We start from the raw sequence: 22,825 nt of genomic DNA, 5'->3' as shown, positions 1-22,825 counted from the left end.
AGGGCCGAAGGGCCTGTTCTGTGCTGTACTGTTCTATGTTCTATGTTCTAACTCCTGACCTGGCCGTATATTCTGATTGGCTCACTTCGCATTCGTCAAACCTGGGGCCTCTTGTTACCCAGCGTTCTTTTCACCATCTTCTGCACGAGGCCCCTCTCCACCCTTCCTGGCCATGCTTTGCTCAATTCTTTCGTTCATTACCATGCTTTGCTTAATTCCTTTTTCATTTATGCAAACGCACTACCATTAGACCGGCTCTATCCTCTACATTATCCTAACTAATCACCCCATTTAGCACCCAGCTCTATCATTTACACTATTCTAACTAATTATCCCATTTTATATCACATTCGTTTGTTCAATTCCGCATTCCCTCCTTTTATCATTTCATGATAACCTATCGGTCCAATCCGTAGCTATGTCCTGACAACCATCCGGCCCCTCATCTAAGAAAATTCGTCGCTGCATTGCCAATTCTTGTTGCAGCACCCCGTCCTCTGCTGCACCCTCGTAGATCCGAACAGCCACGATTCTAGGTGCGTCTATTTGTTCCAGTGCACACTGCATTTTACCCATCACGTATTTAAGGATGGGCAGGACAACAAAGACGCAGCCGAGTGCCATTGCTAAATTCATGGACATATTTATCAACCAGTCCTTCCAACCTCCGAATCCCCAGTTACCCCAAAAGCCAGTATCCTGCATACCGTCGAGGTGGTCCCGTATGCGACCCATCAATTTAATGATGATAGCGGCTGGGTCTTGAAACCCTATGATACACTTGCCCTGCACTATGGCGCATACCCCACCCTCACGGGCCAGAAAATAGTCAAGAGCAAACCGTTTCTGCATGGCAAACAACCGCAGTTGAGATAATTCCTTAGTTATTGCACCGAGACCTCCAGGATGGTGAGACCAAAAATATAATAATTCCAATCGCAAACCGCAAAGGAACCCCCACAACTCCCAGTGTCAAGACGATCAGAATTCCCCATCTGGCTGAGTTGCCCCGGTTGGTTGCTAGAACCTTAGGTTTTTCCCAGTTCTCGCAGAATTCGGCCAGAGACTGCCCGGCGTGTCACATGATTGTGCAGTATTCACACAGAGGGGAAGCTGTCTGCGGTGGAGACTAGTGTTCCGATACCAATTCGGCAGGCAAATGGGGGTGACAAAACATTGGTCGCTGTGCCATTACAAAGAAAGTAGTTTCCTTGGTCCATTAACAGGCTACCATCAAAATCAGTATATCGGTTGAGCAGGGATCCCCCAGGAGCCCAATTTATCCAGCTTTGGAACGCCCGTTTGGGCCTCCTAGCAATGCGGAAAGCCCTAGTCCCAACATTGACATGAGAGACAATCGTCCAGCCACAAAGGAGCTGAAGGCCGGCGTTCAAAGGAACGCAGTTGGTGTTGTAACATGACGCATCGGCATGACTTCTGAGTGACGTAACACCTCCTGTCCGTACAACTGGGGAACATACATGTTATATTCGTTTCCACCTTTACCAGCAACCAGCCGCACCTTTCCCTGCTGTCACAATTCTCGTACGACCGGGCATCGCCATTGGGAGTGAAGTGGCTGGGTATATACGCCCTCCACCGTTGAAGAGTATCATACTGTGAGTGGGATTTATCCCGAGGAAGGGGGAGGCAAACAGCCTGTGGTGCTGAAACCGGATCGTAAGGAACAGTGACTTGCTCGGGCAGTGGATCGGAACGCTGAAAATGAACCGCCGTTTGGGGAGTGCCCCAAAGCGGTGATATAGAAAATAACCTGGACACCGATGCAGGGTTCAGGTAGCAAACAATCCATCTCTTGCAATCCATGCGGTGGTAGATCTGGTAGAAGAGATTCATGCTGATCAGGTTTCCTTCATTCCGGGTCCAAAATGATATTCGTATAACTCCTGATAACCTACGTTCTCCTTGTACTCCCCTTCTTGCACGCTCCGTCCTCTCGCTATTCATCCTCTGTCCCACAACCTTTTCCAACTCTCCACACGGTCTGGCTTTATCGTTATGGCACCAATCTTATCATGTCCAAAATCATATTTACATTTACTCCAAAAACAAGCCAATGTCCATGCAATGTTCCCTTCCCATCGCCGGGACCGGTGCAATTGCGTCATGGGTCCTTCATTGTACGCTAAGCTGAATACCTTCCATGAGTCGATACCATGCACTCATACATGGGGGCAGCGGAGAACGTGACCTCTGCATAAGTGAAATGTCCTTGCAGATTGGTTCGGGTTACAGATATAGATGGTATTCCCCTTTTCCATTTCCGCCGCCGCTGTCACTCCAAGCGAGGCGAAGCTGAAGATTGCACAAGCGGCCCGTATCCAACCCATCATGCTCCACACCTGTAAAGCAGCGCAGGGGAAGGGAGGCAGGATAGTGACCGACCTTTTTACAGTGGTGGATGTGGTTCCAAACACTCCTCCCCTCCACTTCAACTGCAGTGGGGGTGGTAAGGAGAACTTGGAAGGGCCCCTCCCATCGTTGCTCCAACCCTTTCCGAGTCCAATTTTTGACATTGACATAACTACTACGCTGCACTGAAAGCGATCTATGTCTTGGGGATGGTGACGGGTGAGCTGCTCAGATCTGGCCATTGAGCCCCTTGACGTCCTTAGTGAGGGCGAGAACATAGGTAGTCATTTCTTCAGTCATATGATGAAACTGGACCAGTCTGGGAATATGCAGGTACCAGGGACTTCTAAGGGGCCTACTCTAAAGGATCTCGGCAGGAGAGAGCCGAGCCGTTCCCGCAGGTGTAACCCGCAGCTGGAAGAGTGCAACGGGAAGCAACTTAGCCATGTCAATTCCGTGTCTGCTCTTAATGTAGCCAATCTAATGTTGAGGGTCTGATATTGTCTCTCAACCAGCCCGGCCGCCTATGGTCTGTACGCACAGTGTAAATGCTGGTGTACGGCCAACTGGGAGCAGAACTCCCTGTTAATCTGTCCAATAAAATGAGGCCCGTTATCAGAACTTAACTTGCATCAGAACTTTAACTACAGTAGCAGCCTTATTATCAGTTTGGATACGCCTCGATCCATTTGCTAAACATATCCAGAATGACCAAAGCATATTCATAACATTGACACCTTTTCAACACAATGCAATACATTTGCCTGAGCTATATTGCTGACAAATCGAACGCCGATTACTGATACTCTGGGCCAGCTCCTGCATTTTAGGATGCCATCAAGTGTCCAGTAACAAATAACTCGCCCCCCGAGCCCCACAATGCGTTGCAAAATGTACACATTCGATGACCAATAAAGCTAGGACATCAGACATCCAAGTCGGATGTGCTGGCGTCGTCCTTAAAGAAGAAACAGAATCATATGTACAACCTAACCGTTTCCACATTTGTTTATTACTCTCAGGAACGTCCTCCTGTAATCATATGACGTCTTGGATGGTTGTCATTGGCTTGTCAGCGGCAGACCTATCTATTTCAGAACGTTTAGTCTGACTTAACATTTGAGGCACCATCACTTGCTGAGTTTGCGGGGCTATCCGCGCTGCACAATCTGCACATCCATTACCAATGTCAACCAGTGTCTTACTGTTTGTATGGGCAGCGCATTTAATGATGGAAATCTGCGCGGGCATAAGGGAGGCCTGCAGTAGGTCGTTAACTAAACCCCGGTGGGATTTATGCGTGCCTGCCGAGGTAAGGAAGCCCATTTTCGTCCAGAGTTGCCCGAAGTCATGAACTACCCCGAAGGCGTATCGTGAGTCAGTATAAATATTTACCCGGTGATCTGCCCCAAGTATACATGCACGGGTAAGGGCAAAACGTTCAGCTTGTTGGGCTCAATAAGGGGCCTGTAAAGCGGCAGCTTCCAGGGTCAGGTCATCCTGATCCACGGGTGCGTAACCGGACAGTCTCTGGCCAGTGGGGCTTATTGATGCTGTGCCATCAACATACATAATCATGTCAGGTTGATCGAACGGAATATCGCTCAAATCTTCCCTTATTACAGTATCTTCCTGAATCAAGGCTCGACTATCGTGGTCAGGCGCGTCTTCGTGGTTAGGAGGACCGCTGAGAAAACATGCTGGATTGATAAATTTACAATATTTAAATGTCAGACGTGGATTGTTTAAAAGGTATATTTCATAACTATTCTGCGGTAAGATGCTGAGTCTGCAGCTGCCCAGGCAGTGAGATGACCGACTGGGAGCTATGCACCGTAATGTCCTGTTGGAGAGTTATATTGGCAGCAGCCTGTAGACTATTGTGTGCTGCTGGGATCTGGGTCGAACAGGGTGGCCCAACGCCATTGGATCACGTTTAGAAGAGTAATATGCCATGGGCCGGTGCTTATCCCCATGTTTCTGGATGAGTACCGCTGTTGAACACCCTTCCAGAATTGTACAGGTCATCTAGAACGGTCGGTCGTACAGAATTGTACAGGACATCTAGAACGGACCTACCGAGGGCCGTTGCTTGTAACAAGGCCTGCTTCGGGCTACGGAAGGCTTCGAGTGCCTCGGTGGTGAGAGTAAAATTCCCACATTCGTTAGTGTAATGCGTCAGCAGCGTTGTATAGACAGCGATGTTTGGTATCCACTGCCTACAATAATTCACCATACCCAGCCAATGACGGACCTCCTTGGCTGTGGTAGGGGCGGGGAATTGGCATATGGTTTCAATCATACTGGGTCCGATACTTCTCTCTGTGGCTGTAAGCAAAACTCCTAAGGACTTGACGTTCGTCTGAGCCACCAGGACCTTTGATTGTGAAACAACGTAGCCCAACGAGGATAGGTGGTTTAATAAATGGATGGAATAATCCCTATTACTGGGCTCGTCGGGACACACTACCAATAGCTCATCTACATACTGCACGAGAGTTTAGCCATGCTCCAATGTCAAGGCCTGGAGTTGGGTCTGCAGACATCTGGAGAAAAGCGTAGGTGGGTTGATGAACCCCTGAGGCAGTCGGCTCCAGGTGTACTGCTGCCATTGCAAGTAAAGGCAAACAAATACTGGCTTTTAGTTGCGAGTGCAAGGTCACATAAAGCGTGCTGGAGGTCAACTATGGCGAAGACCCGGGCCTGGGCTGGAATTTCAGGCAGTATGTGGGCGGGATTAGCGACAAGAGCATGTAACGGCTGCGCGACTGCATTGATTGAACCTAAATCCTGTACTAACCGGTACTGGTCCGGTTTGCCTTGTTTGGGCACCGCAAGTATGGGGGTATTACATTCTGATTGGAAACGGACCAGAATAACCGTGTTGCCACAGTTCCAGGATTAATTTGTCTATAGACGGGGCAGCTTGGGGTTTCAAGGGGCATTGCCGAATGGAACGCAGCGTCACATGGTCATTAACCATTACCTTAATGGGTGTAACATGTGCCGGTCCCACTTGTGATGGGTATTCTGCCCAGAACTGTGGGTTGACATATTCCAAAACGTGACGTCCCAGATGATGCTGGAGTCGAGTGTTAATCGTTTCAGGGGCATCAAAATATTTTATTGAAGTGCCGTCTGCAAGACTTGAAGTGCGTACTCTGTTGGATCTGAATGATCCACTGCCGTCCTTCCCGTAGGCCCCAGATCCCTGGCATGGTATTGGTCGTGGACTTGACGTGTAACATGAGGGCCCACAGAAGCTGACTGTTGCCATAAATGTGGAGGTATTGCAACAAAATCGTCTGCACCTTCTTTTCCCGTGACTGTAGCTGTAATCTTGACTGGCCATTCGGTCCCAATTAACGGCCGGTATTTGTCCTCCAACTCCCAGTCTGTCCTGTTCTGTCATAGACCAAGCCAAGGCAACGTGGTGCAGTGAATATTCAATGCCTAACGTCCACTACTGGAGTGATAGAAATATAGCATTGTTGTCTCATCCTCCATGATTGAACCGTTACCCCTTCTTCTCCACACTCTAGCTTTAGCTGGAAGATATACAGTAAATCTCGGGCCATCAAGTTACAGTCCAATCCAGTAGTCACCACAAACTGATGATCTGTAGACTTATTCTCATCAGTGACTGTCACAGGGTCAGAAATAGGATACTCACACATCTGGCCTTGTGGCCTTGGAATCCCGACAAATGCTGACTGTGGTTCCTTCTGAGTTGTTGGTCAATGCGAAGAGCTGGAGATCAGGAAGGACTCATGTTCTGCAGCTAATCAGAGCGCGGGCGTTGTGCATATGAAGATTGAGCTTCACAGAGACTGAAACCTCCTCCTGTCTTTAAAAAACTTTATTTCCTCCCCTTTCTATTTCTATTCTCATTCTGATGTTCAATTTTGAGTTGCAGCAACTGACGTGAATGGAAGTGAATCCAGGAAGGGTGCAGACTCTGTAAAGTTTTCCCCAGGTCGCTGTCTCTCTTAATTGACATTAGCAAGAAAAAGCAATAGACTCGAGGATTGGGAGCAGTTTAAAATTCAGCAAGGCTGGTCATTGAAATGGGGATGATGAATCTTGGGTAGGGATGATGGGCAGGGGTTTGGGAATGGTGGACAGTGGATTATCGGTGGTGGCACTGTATTGTAGATGGCGGACATTGGATTGGGGATGATGGGGTGGCAGGGTGGCACGTGGTTAGCGCACATGCTTCACATCTCGAGGGTCCGATGTTGAGTCCGGAATCGAGTGACTGTGCAATTTGCTCTTTATCTCCGCGTCTGCGTGGGTTTGCTCCCACTGTCCAAAGAAGTTCAGATTACGTGGATTGGCCATGCTATATTTCCCTTAGTCCAAAAGGTTACGTTGCGTTACGAGGATAGGATCGAGGTGCAGGTTCAAGTATAGTGTTCTTTCCATGGCCAGTGCAGACTCTATGGGCCGAATGGCCACCTTCTGCGCTGTAATTCATATGATTCTATGAAGGGGTAAAGCCTTTTCCCACAACATAATCTCAGATTTGGATTTCCGAACGTAAGTGAGCATGAGAAATATCGATGCCTTGTAAGATGTCGCAGTGACAGTCGAAGACCTGAATTATTTTTTTCCCGTAAGACACAGGGCAGGCCAAGGTCAAAGTGGGAGCTTTCATCCACTTGGAAGTAGATTATTTAAGTGAAGGTGCCCAACTTTTTATGAGGGCAAGTCATGTCCAATACACAGCATACTCGCGGGCGCAATTAGCTCAGTAGGCTAGACAGCTGGTCTTTAATGCACATAAAAGCCAGCGGCGCGCGTTCAGTTCCCGGAGCAGCCGTGAATTGTGAATTTGCCCTCTGTGTAATTCAACAGGTGCAGGAATGTGGGCCTTTTCACAGTAACTTCATTGCAGTGTTCGTATAAGACTACTTGTTACAATAAAAATATTATTATTCTGTGCATGTTGTACGTGCCAAATGCCGGTAATATGTCAAAACTGCCTGGTACAAATTTGCCTTCCTGGAAAAACATAGCGAGGTATTCCTCGTTTTTGGCTTAAACGATTTAAGGTGGTAGATTTCAGACAAATTGGAAACAAAAGAAAAGTTAAAACAAGTGTTCAATTGCACTGGAGATGGCGCACAGATTAAATACGAGGTGTTTGCCTGGAATGGAGTATTTGGGCAACGAAGAGAGATTAGACAGGATTCGGTTGTACTCTGTAGATCAGAGAATACCGATAATTAGTCGGTGTTATTTAGACGTTTTACAGTGGATGTAAATGATGAAAATGGCAACCAGAGATTGATGACCGTCTGACATGCACTGCATGGAAGGGTGCCAGATTATGGTAAACCGCTCAACCGTGAAAATGTGCATACGCGGAAAACTAATGTCAGTAACATTTCTGGATTGGTGCCAAATTGTGGAAATTGAGATATCTTAGTGTCTGATTCTTGCAGTAATTACGGTGTATACACTACTGTCCAAATGATCTCATATGTACCAGATGATTCGATGACTCTATAAGTGTATCACAACTTCTCACACTTGTTTCTGCGTCGACCGTTGGCAAAACATGTAAATTAGGGAATGCTTGGTTATGTTTATGAGTCTCTACAAATGCTATTATCGGATGATTTTTTATGACCGTCCCATTTTACGAATCTACCATTTTTCCTAATAATGATGTGGTGTGCTCTAACGGGTTAATATTTTTGGATTCACAACCGTGCAAGTTGTAGGAACCATAACTGTGTAATATTTGAGACAAACTGCACTGAAGAAGCTTCGCATGTTTCAAAAATTGCTACTGGAGTGTTTTGTAGGTTAGTATCACGATCCTTACCTAAGTCCTTTAAAGCTTCTTGGCATTTGGATAATTCTAGATAATGACAAAAACGCAATATGTTTTATTCACAGCATTCACAGGAACCTGATGAATGGTCATTCAATCATAGGATCATTATGGCAGAGTACGAGAATATTAAATCTCTGGGCTCCACGCAATATTTATGCAACAGCATTTTCTTCTGATGGTCAACCACAGTAGTTATTAGTATTTGAGTTGTTCAATCCTAATTCTCTGAACTGAATTGAATATCTACATTTTAAAATGCTAGTCCTGCAACCACTTATCACGTATTCAAGCTACTGTACTTGCATTTACACCAAAACAATGATTCTTGTTGCGCAACCAATGCTCCTGGCCACTTCCGTGTGGCTAACACATATCCTTATCCAAGAAAATCAGGGACTTACTCGTTCCTACATCTCTTATCATTTAAGAATCGTAATTCATTCCATTGTGGATACATGGAAATACATTTCCACCATGCAAAAATATCATAAATGCATCCACTGCCTGTTGGTCAGTCTGCCCCTGTATAATTTGTGAACACTTTAGAACCTATTGTGTGGCCTTTTGTATATATGAGCCTTACTGGCTGTTGTTGTTCTCCAATAGCGGATTTCGCAGTTCATTTCTTAAGATCTATAACTTCAACCGAATTCCCAGCTCTATTTCCAGCTTTGACAGCAAGTCAGCTAGACATGAAACGTTAGCACACTTATCTCTCCACATATTGCGTAAGACGTGTTGAAATTTCCAGTACTTGCTGATTTTGATTATCTTTGCAATCCTGCACAATTTGTTGGTGTGGCTCAATGAGAGCTCGTGTCTTTTCTTTTGTCTTCCAGTCCTGCAGAATGCTTGAAATTGTCGACCACTATCTATTTATTTCCTATCTCGGGCAATCACGGTGGCCTAGTGGTTAGCACAGCTGCTTCACGGCGCTGAGGTCCCAGGTTCGATCCCGGCTCTGGGTCACTGTCCGTGTGGAGTTTGCACATTCTCCCCGTGTAAGCGTGGGGTTCGTCCCCACAACCCAAAAATGTGCAGAGTAGGTGGATTGGTCACACTAAATTGCCCCTTAAGTGGAAAAAATATATGGGTAATCTAAATTTAAAATATATATAAATATTTATTTCCTATCTCTTGCACATCTTCATACTTTTCATGTTTCTTTGATTTAGAAGTGTGAGAAAACATGTTTGGCCATTGAACCAATTCGTTCATCAGGAATCTCTGTGGCTTTCTGCTCAGTGCTAACGTTTTCCTCATCCACATGAGTTCTAATCACTCTAGGTGATGGTTATGCAAATTCTTCCAACAGAAGTACATCTCTAATAGCCTCATAGGTTTCTGGTCTCCTAGCGCTCACACTCAAACATCAACATTACCGAGCTGATCCGTTTAACATGAAATATCAACCTTGTCAGATTATTTACTTAAATTTCAAAGCATTGAAGCTCCCAGACAATAATGCATAAATATTCACTGGACTGGATTGTCTCTTGCGAGTCCGCCACGCTACTGCTGATAGCGATGACAGTGATGTTGTCGTCGCGAATCGCTGGTCGTTGGTTTTTATATTCACTTTGTTTGTCTTTTTTACAATAAATGTAGAGTAGCCATTTTTCCCAGTTAAAGAGCAATTTCCTGTGGCCAATCCACCTAACCAACACATCTATGAGCTGTGGGGGTGAAATTCATGCATATATGGGGAGTTTGTGCAAACTCCACGCGGACAATAACCCAAGGCCGGGATTCAAATACGGATGCTCAGCGCCGCAGTCCCAATGCTAACCACTGTGCTAAATGCCGCCCCAATTCGCTTTGTTTGTCAATGGGATTTCCAGACTCTTGCCAGTGGGATTGCATTTTCACGGCGAGATAAACGTGGATGGGGAGACTATCGTGAATGGGGCGCACCAAATAAAAAACGCCCCATTGCGACAGTAAAACCGCGGGGCACGCCTGCACTGCCGACAGGGACAGAACATTCCACGATCTGCGAATGGCCGGAGAAGCACGGCCTCTTTATCTTTCTTTCACACACCCAGAGCATTCCGCTGACAAACTCGATTGGATTCCCTCACCTAAACACAATCTTATTGGGTAAGAAATGTGTCCAAATAATTGGTGACCATGGCTGTGTTCTGAACGAAATAAAACAAAAGTGTCAACCGACGTTCCCTTTTCCTCAAAGTGTTGATGATCTAATAATCGATATATGTTTCCTGGAACTTCATGAATAGAAGAGCGTCCTCATCCGCCTGCTCCGGTCGCTCTTTTCTCATTGGCCATTTTTTCTGTTGATATTTTATTTCTCTCTCCTTTTCCCTGCCTATCATTGCCCACATCTGCAATTCAGTGGAAGAATTTTCGTTCCTTTCTTTTTCTCTTTGTCGTTTTGTCTTTCCTTTTTTTTCTAATTTATTATTTTTAATTGCACCAGAATTTCACTGAATTCAATTTCTTCACGTTTGGAAATACGTAGTCTGGCTAAAAGTTCTTGAACATTAAAATGCGTGGTTATACCCTCTATGACATCAACTTTCGTAATTAATTTCATTAACCATAATTGCAATTTATTTACCAGTTGCACATTTTAAGTTTGATGTTGTAGCCACCTGGGTTGGCCACTTCCCTAGTTTAAAATGGAGATACGCAAAGCACGCAGGGAAAAATGGACAGTTCAGAGGAGCAAGCAGTTTGCAAAGTGTTCCTCTATATTCGACTCGCAGAAAGCAGACAGCATTGACACCAGCAATCAGAATATTAATGAGCGATTCCCAAGCACAACGGTAACAATCGAGAACGGTCAAAACAAGTTATACTCCTCGGCGCCAGCAGGAGCCCAAGACAAAAGAGTCTAACGAGCACCCAAGGAACACCCAGCGATCAGGGAACAGCCCCAGTATTGGGAGAATTCAAACCGATCGATTGGTACGTGATCTAACTGATTGGAGGCCGGAACGGGGTCCGCCTAAAAGGACGCGAAGCATAAAAGACAGGTCCCAAGTTCAATTCACCCTCTTAGCCGGCCCTCCCAGCAGAACATCTTAGAAGCTTGGAAGAACTCTTGACCTTGAGAAGGAGGGGCCTAACTAACAGCGACACCGACAAGTAAGTGTCCAGTCCACGCACGCTACGAGATAGGCGCTCCTGACCCATAGTCAGTATCAGTTAGAAGCCCGCAACCCCAGGATTGAACAATAGGCAATTGTTCCCTGACCCAGTGGGTTATTTTCCAAAGATAAGTATTGGCTTGTAGTGGTGGAGATAGTCTAGTTTTGTCGGGTTTATGCATGAGTAGCGATTAACTGTGCATATAATACACGTGTTTTGATTTGAACCTTACTAATTGCTGTGCCGAGTTATTGATCAGCACTTGAACTTGAACCTCCTGGTGGTATCATAAAGATTCCTGGCGACTCTAGAGCAAGGTAATAAAACAGAGCCAATTGAGTGTAAAGCACACCCACCAGAACGAGCAACAAGGTACACTTTTGAAACTTTCCAAGATTATGTAATATATTCCAAGACCAATACTGGGCAATGCTAGGGCTATTTCTGAGCAACTTTATTTTGTTTCACACAGCTCGCACTTCATTCAACGCTATTCTCTATCTCGTGTAGTTGAAAAAATAACCAGTTCCCCACACCCAAAAAAATATGTTTTTTTAAATTCCAAGAGCCTATAATTTGATTAGAGACACGCTTGACTGTAAGGTGTGGGTATACAAAATCCAGAAGGATAACTTGGAACACCGCTGCTCAGTGGTGTGTGTATGTTTCTTTCGTATAATTGTAGGAAATATTTAGAACCTAGTCAGTAAACAGTCTAGTCGTTGTGTGAACACTCAACACAGAATGTGCAGCAACTAAAAATAATGACAAATGCACACACAAGAAGAAGGACGGGGATGCATTTGTAAGTATACTAATTGTTAAAACGCATAACGCTCCATTGCACTATTCCTTGGTCCCCAAATGCGTACTCATATTAACGTCTGAAGCTCCCCTTTCCAGAAACCGCATTCAGAGTTTAGTAACACTATAAACAAGTAGATACCGCAATCTGGCCATTTTCTCGTAATTTGTCTTCAGGTTCATCAAATTGCAAAAAATGGCTGATTCTTCCGGGAGATCTGAAAACTGCTGCAGTTCTGAAAGTGGCTGCCTTACTCTCTCTTCCTCGTGTAGTGTTCCAGAATTATGCTACTTGTTTTCGTTTTATTCATTTCATCCCGAGGGAACCGTTTTTGGGAAGAACGCTTGATTTTCCGTATCTCTCCACATCTCTGTTGTCCACTGTTACGTATGTAAACTGTGCTTTCCACTGACAGGTGCATTTATATATTTTAATGTCACCAGCCATCTGCCTCCATTAAGGTCGCAGATTTATTTTCATTAAATCTTATGTTTCCCCAATTCTTAACGGGCATTACCTGTTTATGCAATTGTGTGATTTTAGGAATTAACAGATAATTAAAAATATGATATGTTTGCATATGCATCGAAAATTTTTTAATCTGTTCATGACGTGCATAACGTAACGTGGCATATGTTACAATTGAATACAAAAGGAATGGATAGATGAATTATGTGACACTTTATATATAATAGATAGCAGCTGCATATTTTGTCAGTGTTTGGCATGGTCAACTACATTTTCACTCCGTGTACGCCCAGTCAAATTCATAAAGTACCGTTCTCTTTTTCCTTCACTGTTTCGTCTGCGTGTAAGAAACATGCTTCTTCATTACTGTTTTGGAAAATACCTGTTCATATATAGCATCAATGTGGTCAAATCCATACATGCGCGATAATTTACACATATAATTCAATTTCTAATTTCGATACATGATTCTTGAATTAAGAATGAAATTTAGCATTTTTAAGAAGGCTGTTTAACATATGAATGCGTTTTAATCAATGACATCGCCGCATATTGACTGAATCGAATTCGGGCGCCAGTATGATGAGAGATATGACACAAATTGCGTCCAAAATACCAAGGCGAAGTTGAGATAGTGTGTGCAGAGTAGCCGTAGTTTTAAAAGTAAACAGATGAAGACTCCGTCGGCATGGGTTAAGGTTGAATGAACTAGTGTTCTGAATTTCTTGGTAACATTAAATTCGCTGTGCCGAGGCAGGGCAAGCAGAGACTGTCCGAAAATCTGATAGAATCATGAAACAGCAGCAAAAGTACCAGTAGTAAAGACAAGATGTTGCCTGGGTCGAGGCGAATATACATTGACGATCAAAAGCCTTCAGAAGCCGAAGGGATTTGCGATAAAAAATTGCACGACCGATTTGATTCGTCTGAAGTTGAATGGATTTACGAAAATGATTGTCTGTTTGTCCTTCAGTATATCAAATTTGAACTGAATAAAAAGTAAAATATTTTGGATATCCATGTGCAAGTTGTTGTCAGGAATGACATTTGTTCACATCCAAGCCTTGGTGAGCAACATCTCTGTATTTTATGTGGAAGGGACATAATAAAAAAATCTCTGCAGAAATTACTCCTTGGAAAATGTATTGCCTTTCCCGATAAAAGAGTATCCGGAAAGCCAATCTCCAGAAATAAAGGATTGACCGGGTATGTCGCCCGTAATAGTATTGCGCAAATTACAAATTGCCCATTGCTCAGGCAATTGAGATATTGGTCGGAAAGCGAGATGACCCATTAATTCGTCCGATTGCAACCACCATTTGTAATAAATTGCATGTTGGATTCAGATCCCTTTAAATTTTCCATGTGAGCAGAGCCAGGAAGTCGCATCAACAGGTTAGACTGGGGCAGGAAGGTGGCTCAGAGGTAAGCACTGCTGTCTCCGGAACTGAGGGCCTTGGTTCATTCTGGCACTGGGGCACTCTGTGGAGTTTGCATATTTTCCCCGTGTCTGTATGGGTCTCACCACCACAACACAAAGTTGTGCAGGGTAGGTGGATTGGTCATGCTAAATTGCACATTAATTGAACAAGAAACAGTGTACGGATAAAAGTAATGGTTATTCCATTGACCACGTTAAGAGGAAAACCAATTAATTCGTTCGATGAATTGTTTAATAGCTAATATGAATGGCAGGCAGAGCAATAATTCCACGCGTCATGAGGAACCTATAATGTGTACAACTCCTCCTCTGACAGCACCAAGAGCAGAAATATCGACGCATATGAATATGAGAAGATATCACCAAGTAACGCATGTTCACGGAGCTTATAATTACCGCCGGCACATACACAATAATACTTCAGATCCGTTTGCATGTTGACTAATTGCAGGATTTCTTATACAAATTAAAGAAACTGCAATTTATGCTTTTTGTAAGATAAATAAACGTACAACTCTTCACTGGCGGAGTACGAGTTATACAGTTCTGTGGGATATCTACAGTCCAAAACGAGGCTATTCGGCCCGTCCGGTCAGCAGCGACCCACCGAAACAGTGCTCTGCACATAACACCCGCATCCCCGCTCACGCACCGCCATAAGGTGAACCTGTGCATATCTCGTGCGTAATCAGCCTAACTTCCATATTTGTCGACACAAAGGGTCAATTTAGCTTGGCCAGTCCACCAAACTGGCGCATCTGTAGGTTGTGGATATAACCCACAGAGCGCAGAGGAAATTCAGGCAGACACAGTAATAACATGCAACATCAGATAGTCACCATAAACGCAATTGCACATAGTTCATGGAGCTGTGAAGCTAGCATTTCTAAGTGCTTTGCCACCGTTCCGCCCCATGTCGTAGCGATGAACACATAATGCATTGATCACATGGGAGTGACATTGCCAGGGGATAAATTAAACGCAGTTAAAATCAACACTTTACTGATCGCCTGCCATGGCTGATATTTCCCGGCGGGGACACTGCCGAAAATGCCTCTGGTGGATTTGCCGCAAATGGTGTCCAACGAGACTGTATGCGTATGGATGTGATTGAATTATGGTCGCTTGGGCGGGAGGCGGAGGTTCGGTCTCCAGGTTTTGAAGGAGGAGGGAAACCGAGCATGGTCAAATGGAGATGACTTTTTTCTCCGACTTAATGACAGATGTGGACTACCGAAAGTATGTGGGAGGTAGAATCAACAACCCCAGTCCAGATGGAGCAGGGACAGTTCTGGGTATGTATATTTCTTTCCAAAACAGACACGGAAAGACAATGTTACAGTGTTCATATTCAAGGGCATGGAACTGCACGATCTGTTGATGCTCTGCATGTGTCTTTATGACTTCATATCCGGACCAATAAGACAATTTAATTGCGAACAAACTGACTTCATGGCAATTTCCAAACATGGGCAGTGATTGAGTCGGTAGCTCGGCACAAAGCTGGGAGCCTCCAGGGAGAAGTAGCACCCGGCCGTTAAATAATTGAATGTTCAACACATGTTAAACGTAGATAATAAATCACAATCACCCGCAATGAAGTTACCGTCTTCCAAACCGAAAGCAAAGTACTGCTTTTGTTTGCCTCAGTCGTTTTTGTTTTTGGGTGATCAGACACCATTTCAAACAAAAGTCGGATCAAAGTAAGGATTTAATTGCACTGAAGAAAGTTTATAGGTCAATCGCCAAGATGTTAACTGGCATGTAGAATTGTGTTAAGAAGAGGCAATTGGTAGTTTCGAATGATTTTGACCAGATAAGGCTGAGGGAGACGTGATTGAGGTATGCACAATTGATTTAGCTGGAGTGAGATGATCAGATGCAGTAAAGCTGAAGGTTCAAAAACGAGGTGGCATATTTCACCAAATCGTTATGGGAGATTGGAAATTACTGCCCGGGAGGGCAGTACCGTTGGGGGTTGTCACATCATTAAAATAACGTAGAGAAACAATTGATGTTTTGTAACATTCACAGCAATGCGTCAAGTGTTGTAAAATTGAATTTTTGAAGCTGTGGTGTAATTTTGTCGGTGCAGACTTTCAGGCCAAAGAGAGATAGCCGTTACATATATATCGTCACAACCAAGGTGCAGGCAGAGAAATGGGCGACGACCAGAAGGGGCAGGCAGTCTGTGCAGGAATCCGCTCTGGTGGTCCCCCTCGAAATCAGGAATAACACATTGGATACTGTCGGGGGAAATAACATAACAGGGGAAAACAGCAGCAGTCAGAGCAGTGGCACCGCCGCTGGCCCTGATGTTCAGCAGGGAGAATCAAAGCGCAGAAGAGCAATAGCCATAGGGTCTGTATAGTCAGCGACACATATTGCTTCTTCTGTGGTCGTGACAGAGACTCCAGGATGTTATGTTGACTCCCTGGTGCTTTAGTCCAGGACGTCTCAGAATGGGGAGCGTGCATCCTGAAGGGGGAGGTCAAACGGGCAGAGGTCGTTATACATATAATTACTAATAACATAGGCAGGAATGGGGATGAGGTCTGCAGCAGGAGCTCAGGAAGCGAGGCAGAATGTTAAAAGATTCAAGGGTTGTAATCTCGGGATTATTCCCTGTGCCACGTGCTAGTGAGGCTATAAATAGGAAGAAAGATCCGCCAAACACGTTGCTATACAGCTGGAGAGGAAGGGAGAGTTTCAGTTCTCTGGAGCACTGGGTGCTCTTCCGGGGCAGGCGTGAACTGGATAAAAACGACCTGTTGTATTTAACCTGGAGAGGCAAAGATATCCTGGCCGCGGAATTTGGGAGAGTCACAATGGAGGGACTAAACTAGTATGGCTGGGGGTTGGGTACCGCAACACTAGTAAAGAAGGTGAACATTTTGAGGAAGAATGAGGAAATAGGGCCGCTATGGCTCTGAGGATGAAAAGACGGAGATTTTGCTGAAAACCGCGGGACTGGTCGCCTGAAGTCCATATGTTTTAATGCAAGATGAATAACAGGTAAGTAGATGAATTTCGAGCGTGGATTAGTACTTGGATGTATGATCTTGTTGCGGTTACTGAAGGAATTCAGGACTGGCATGTTCCTGATAGGAAGAAGGATAAACGTAGCATATTTCGCGCTCCTTGGATAACGAGGGATGTTGTGGGCCTCCTCAAAAATAAAAAAGAAGGCATTTCTCAGGGAGAGACGGCTGGGGACACACGAAGCCTGTGAGGAACACAAGGAAAGTAGGAAGGAACTTAAGCAAGGAGTCAGGAGGGCTAAAACGGGTCACGAATAGTCATTGGCAAATGGGGTTAAGGAAAATCCCAAGGATCTTTACACGTACATAAAAAGGAAGAGGGTAGCCAGGGAAAGGGTTGGCCCATTGAATGTCATGGGGGGAAATCTATGTATGGAGCCAGAGGAAATGGGTGAGGTACAAAATTAATACTTTGCATCAGTATTCACCAAATAGAAGGAATTGGTGGATGTTCAGTCTGGAGAAGGGTGTGTAGGTAGCCTGTGTCACACTGAGATCCAAAACGACGAGGTGTTGGGCGTCTTTAGTAATGTTAAGGTTGATAAGTCCCCAGGGCCTGATGGGATCTGCCCCAGAATACTGAAGGAGGCAATAGAGGAACCTCCTGAGGTTCGACAGAAATCGTGGGATACTCACTGCCTTCCCATTATGTCCTAGAGGACTGGTGAATAGCCAATATTGTTCCTTTCTTTAAGAAGGGTAGCAAGGATAATCCAGGGAATTACAGGTCGCTGAAACTTACGACAGTGGTCGGGAATTTACTGGAGAGAATTCTTCGAGACAGGATCTCCTCTCTTTCGGAAGCAAGGAGTCGTGTTAGTGAGAGGCAGCACGGTTTTGTGAAGGGGAGGTCGTGTCTCACAAATTGGATAGAGTTTTACGAGGAGGTCACAAAGATCTTTGATGCAGATGGGTCAGTGGATGCTGTCTATGTGGACTTCAGTAAGATCATTGACAAGGTTCCTCATGACAGACTGGTACAAAAGGTGAAGTCACACGGGATCGGAGGTGAGCTGACAAGATGGATACAGAACTGGATAGGTCAGACAAGGCAGAGAGTAGCAATGCAATGGTGCTTTTCTGATTTGAGGGCTGCGACTTGTGGTATCCCGCAGGGATCAGTGCTGGAACCTTTGCTGTTCGTAGTATATATCACTAATTTGGAGGGAGATGCAACTGGCCTGATAAGTAAGTTTGTGGATGACACAAAGGTTGGTGGAATTGCGGGTACCGATGAGGTCTAAGAGATACAACAGGATATATATATATATATATATATATATATTGTGTTGCCCTGTTATGTATTCTCATGTATTTTCTTGAATTCTGTTCAATTCCCTTTTCTCCCATGTACTGAATGATCTGTTGAGCTGCTTGCAGAAAATACTTCTCACTGTACCTCGGTACACGTGACAATAAACAAATGCAATCCAATCCAATCCAGGATTTAGATCTTTTGGAGACTTGGGCGGCGAGATGGCAGGCAGAGTTTAATCCAGGCAAATGTTTGGTAACACATTTTGGAACGTATAAAACAGGTAGGGAATGTACAGTGAATGGTAGAAACCTCATGGGTATTGACAGTCAGAGAGATCTCTGTACACAGGTCCACAGGGCACTAAAACGGGCAACACTGGTGTAGGAGATAGTCGAGAAGACATCCGACATGCTTGCCTTCATTGGCCGGGGCATTGAGTAGAAAAAAAGTCATGTTGCAGCCGTATAAAACATTAGGTCAGCCACAGTTGACGTATAGTGTTTAATTCTGGTCGCCACACGACCAGAAGGATGTGCAGGCTTTAGAGAGGGTGCGGATGAGATTTACCAGAATGTAGACTGGTAAGAAGGGCAAGACCTATGAAGAGAAGTTGAATAAACTTGGTTTGTTCTCACTGTAACGAAGTAGGTTTAGGGGCGACCTTATGCGGGGCAGAGACAGAGTGGATAGTCAGAGACTTGTTCCCATGGTAGAGAAGTCAATTACTGGGGTGCACAAGTTTAAGGTGCGAGGAGATGCACGAGGCAAGTCTTTTAGACGGAGGATAGTGGGTGCCTGGAACTCGCAGCCGGAGAAGGAATTGGAAGCATGGAAGATAGTGACATTTAAGGGGCAGCTTGACAAATACATGAATAGGTTGGGAATAGATGGATACGGACCCTGGAAGTATAGAAGATTGTAGTTTAGTCGGGCACATTGGTAGCACACTGGCTTCGAGGGCGGAAGTGCCGGTTCCTATGCTGTACTTTTCGTTGTTCTTTGTTCTTTGTCCCGAACAATCCAGCAAAGAGACTCCCATGTGTGGACCATAATTCCCTAAAACGTCTGAAAAAATCCCCGTAAGTGTCTGGAAAATTTTCGAAGTGAGAAAATCAGGTATGGTATTTGTTGCCATAATATCATAACCATATGAGCAGAATTAGGGCACTCGATCCATCAATTCTGCTGAACCATTCAATCATGGCTGATATTTTCTCATTGCCATTCTCCTACGACAACCATTTAATGTAAAACTCCTTCATCGGACCAGAAGTGAAAACGCCTTTTTTGATGCTTCATCGCCGTTGCAGAATAGACCATAGGACAAACAGTGTGGATAGTCAGAGACTTGTTCCCATGGTAGAGGGGTCAATTACTACGGTGCACAGGTTTAAGGTGCGAGGAGATGCACGAGGTAAGTAGTTTACACACAGGGTAGTGAGAGCCTGGAACTCGCATACGGAGGAGGAATTAGAAGCAGGGACAATAGTGACGTTTCAGTGGCATCTTGACAAATATATAGAATAGGATGGGAATAGAGGGATATGGACCCGGAAGTGTAGAAGATTGTAGTTGAACAGGCAACATGGTTGGCGCAGGCTTGGAGGGCCGAACAGCCTGTTCCTGTGCTGTACTTCTCGTTGTTCATTGTTCTTTGACCATCTTCGGTATTGGATGACTCTTTGACTTTATCAATGAATCGCAATATCTCGCAATTTATCCCATTCTTCTGCAGTAAAGATTGGCAATCACTTGCACTGATGAGTATGTATATACCTCTGGAAGCGTTCATATCAAACCCCAGTTTAACAAATTATTGTCTTATCCTCATTATATTGTTTGCAGTGCAGAGCGTAACATTACTTTTTGACGCGTCAAATTTACGGGATTTACAATTAGGTCTATACATTTACAGAATAATTACACTTAAAAAATAATCACTTTCAGATACAACTCTCGTACAATTAGGCAAACTATTAACACGATGCTTACATGATTCCTTTAAAACTTCATGGCACTTGGATAATTCTGGATTGAGATGAACGAGCGAAACGTGGGTCTTTCGCAGCATGTACAGGTACTTGATTTTCAGTATTGTAATTAAAGTGTGAAATGCAGAGTAAGAGGTAATTAGCTCCATTTGCGTCACTTAACGATGTTGAAATCCAAATCACTGATTTTCGGAGCACTGCTCCTTCCTCAGGTAAATGAAGATGTATGTTCCAGACACATATATATAGTAAAAGTCAAAGATGCAAGACAATGCTTTCAATGCGAGCATTTGCAGGTAATTAACGCTTTTAAGACTCAGCTATAGGGGTAACCCAATGTTAAAGAAGTGTGAATTGTCTCTAACCAGGACATTTGGTAGGATTTCCCAGGCCTGATGGAGGGAGATGAATGCAATGCAACATGAATCCAAGGTCCCAGTTGAGGCCGTTTGCGGAACTTCGCTATAAGTTTCTGCTCTGCGATTGTGCGTTTTTCCACGTCCTGAAGGCCACTTTTTCATAGAATTTCATAGAATTTACAGTGCAGAAGGAGGCCATTCGGCCCATCGAGTCTGCACCGGCTCTTGGAAAGAGCACCCTAACCAAGACCATACCTATACCCTATCCCCATAGGGGCAGCAGGGTAGCATGGTGGTTAGCATAAATGCTTCACAGCTCCAGGGTCCCAGGTTCGATTCCCGGCTGGGTCACTGTCTGTGTGGAGTCTGCACGTCCTCCCCCTGTGTGCGTGGGTTTCCTCCGGGTGCTCCGGTTTCCTCCCACAGTCCAAAGATGTGCGGGTTAGGTGGATTGGCCATGCTAAATTGCCCGTAGTGTCCTAATAAAAGTAAGGTTAAGGGGGGAGTTGTTGGGTTACGGGTATAGGGTGGATACGTGGGTTTGAGTAGGGTGATCATGGCTCGGCACAACACTGAGGGCCGAAGGGCCTGTTCTGTGCTGTACTGTTCTATGTTCTATGTAACCCAGTAACCCCACCTAACACTAAGGGCAATTTGGACCCTGAGGGCAATTTAGCCTGGCCAATTCACCTAACCTGCACAGCTTTGGACTGTGGGAGGAAAACGGAGCACCCGGAGGAAACCCACGCACACACGGGGAGAACGTGCAGACTTCACACAGACAGTGACCCAAGCCAGGATTCGAACCTGGGACCCTGGAGCTGTGAAGCATTTGTGCTATCCACTATGCTACCGTGCTGCCCATTGCTACCGTGCTGCCCGTGCTCTGAAGAACGCTTACCAGGAGATGAGAGGCTGAATGCCCTTGACTGCTGAAATGTTCCCTGACTGGTCGGGAACATTCTTGCCTAGCGATAGCTACGCAATATCCGATTATCCATTGACGCAGCGTCTGCATGGTCTCGCCAATGTGCCATGCTTCGGGACATCCTTCCTGCAGCGTATAAGGTAGCCAACGTTGGCCGAGTCACGCAAGTATGTACCACTTACCTACTGGTTGGTGTTCTGACGTGCAAATAAGTTGTCGTATTTTCTCCACTTCCTGGACGTACTGGACCGCACGAAGTGTACTCTGTTGGTTGTGTCCCATGTTTGTCTGCTGAGGCATGTCCATAGATGATGGGTAAGTAAGCCATCTCCAATGTATAAATCTTCCGTATACACAGGATATGCTCAAACATGGAGGAGCGTCACAGACATCTATAGACACTGAAAGATGCCCTCGTACAAACGGGATATGACGCGGCACAGCAAGAAACCTCACCGACCTCCTCAGAAAACAAACACTGGTCACAAACAATAGAGCACACTTCGTCGTCCAGGACATGACCAGATCAGAGAAATTACGACATATTATTCGCAACCTTCTACACGCCATCATATGAAGATGAGTATCTTGCCGACGGCATCCCCACTGCTTGTCTTCAAATAACCAAACAGCCTTAAACAAACCATTGTTTGCAGTAAACTACCCCGCCTTCAGAACAGCGACCACACAACTCTGCCATGGCAACCTCTGCAAGACGTGCCATTTCATCGACATGGGTACCACCATTACACGTCAGAACACCGCACACCAGGTACACGGTACATACCTGTGCGACTCGGTCAAAGGTGCCTACCTCATAAGCTGCAGGAAAGGATCTCCCGAAACACGGTACATTGGCAAGACTATGTCGACGCTGCGACAACGGATGCCTGAACATTGCGTGCCAATCGCCAGGCAGGAATGTTCCCTTCCAGTAGGGGAACACCTTAGCGGTCAAGGGCATTCAGTGTCTGACCTCCAGGTAAGCGTTCTCCAAGGCGGCCTTCAGGATGTGCGACAACACAAAATCGCTGAGAAAAACGTTATAGCAAAGTTCTGCATACATGACTACGGTTTCAACCAGAAACATTGATTCATTTAGCCTTACATTCATCCCCCACCATTTGGCATAGGCTTGCAATATCCACGTACTGCCTGGCTTAAGACAATTCCCAGCTATTAATCCTGGGGTTACCCATCTC

At 45.1% G+C, this 22,825-nt stretch overlaps 1 protein-coding gene across 1 annotated transcript in view; it reads right to left on the bottom strand.

The window, feature by feature from the left end:
• Positions 1 to 22,825, bottom strand: part of LOC119974296 (myosin-8) — a 263,344-nt gene that overhangs the window by 171,023 nt on the left and 69,496 nt on the right. The window contains exons 10-12 of the mRNA XM_038813068.1: positions 20,338 to 20,373; positions 12,916 to 12,942; positions 8,207 to 8,242 (exon numbers count right to left, since the gene is read on the bottom strand). Coding sequence (XP_038668996.1) covers positions 8,207 to 8,242; positions 12,916 to 12,942; positions 20,338 to 20,373 — 99 coding nt within the window. The remainder of the gene's footprint in view (positions 1 to 8,206; positions 8,243 to 12,915; positions 12,943 to 20,337; positions 20,374 to 22,825) is intronic.

The sequence above is a fragment of the Scyliorhinus canicula genome, chromosome 12, assembly GCF_902713615.1.
Source record: "Scyliorhinus canicula chromosome 12, sScyCan1.1, whole genome shotgun sequence".
Taxonomy (NCBI): Eukaryota; Metazoa; Chordata; class Chondrichthyes; order Carcharhiniformes; family Scyliorhinidae; genus Scyliorhinus; species Scyliorhinus canicula.
This window is presented reverse-complemented; position numbering and strand designations above follow the sequence as displayed.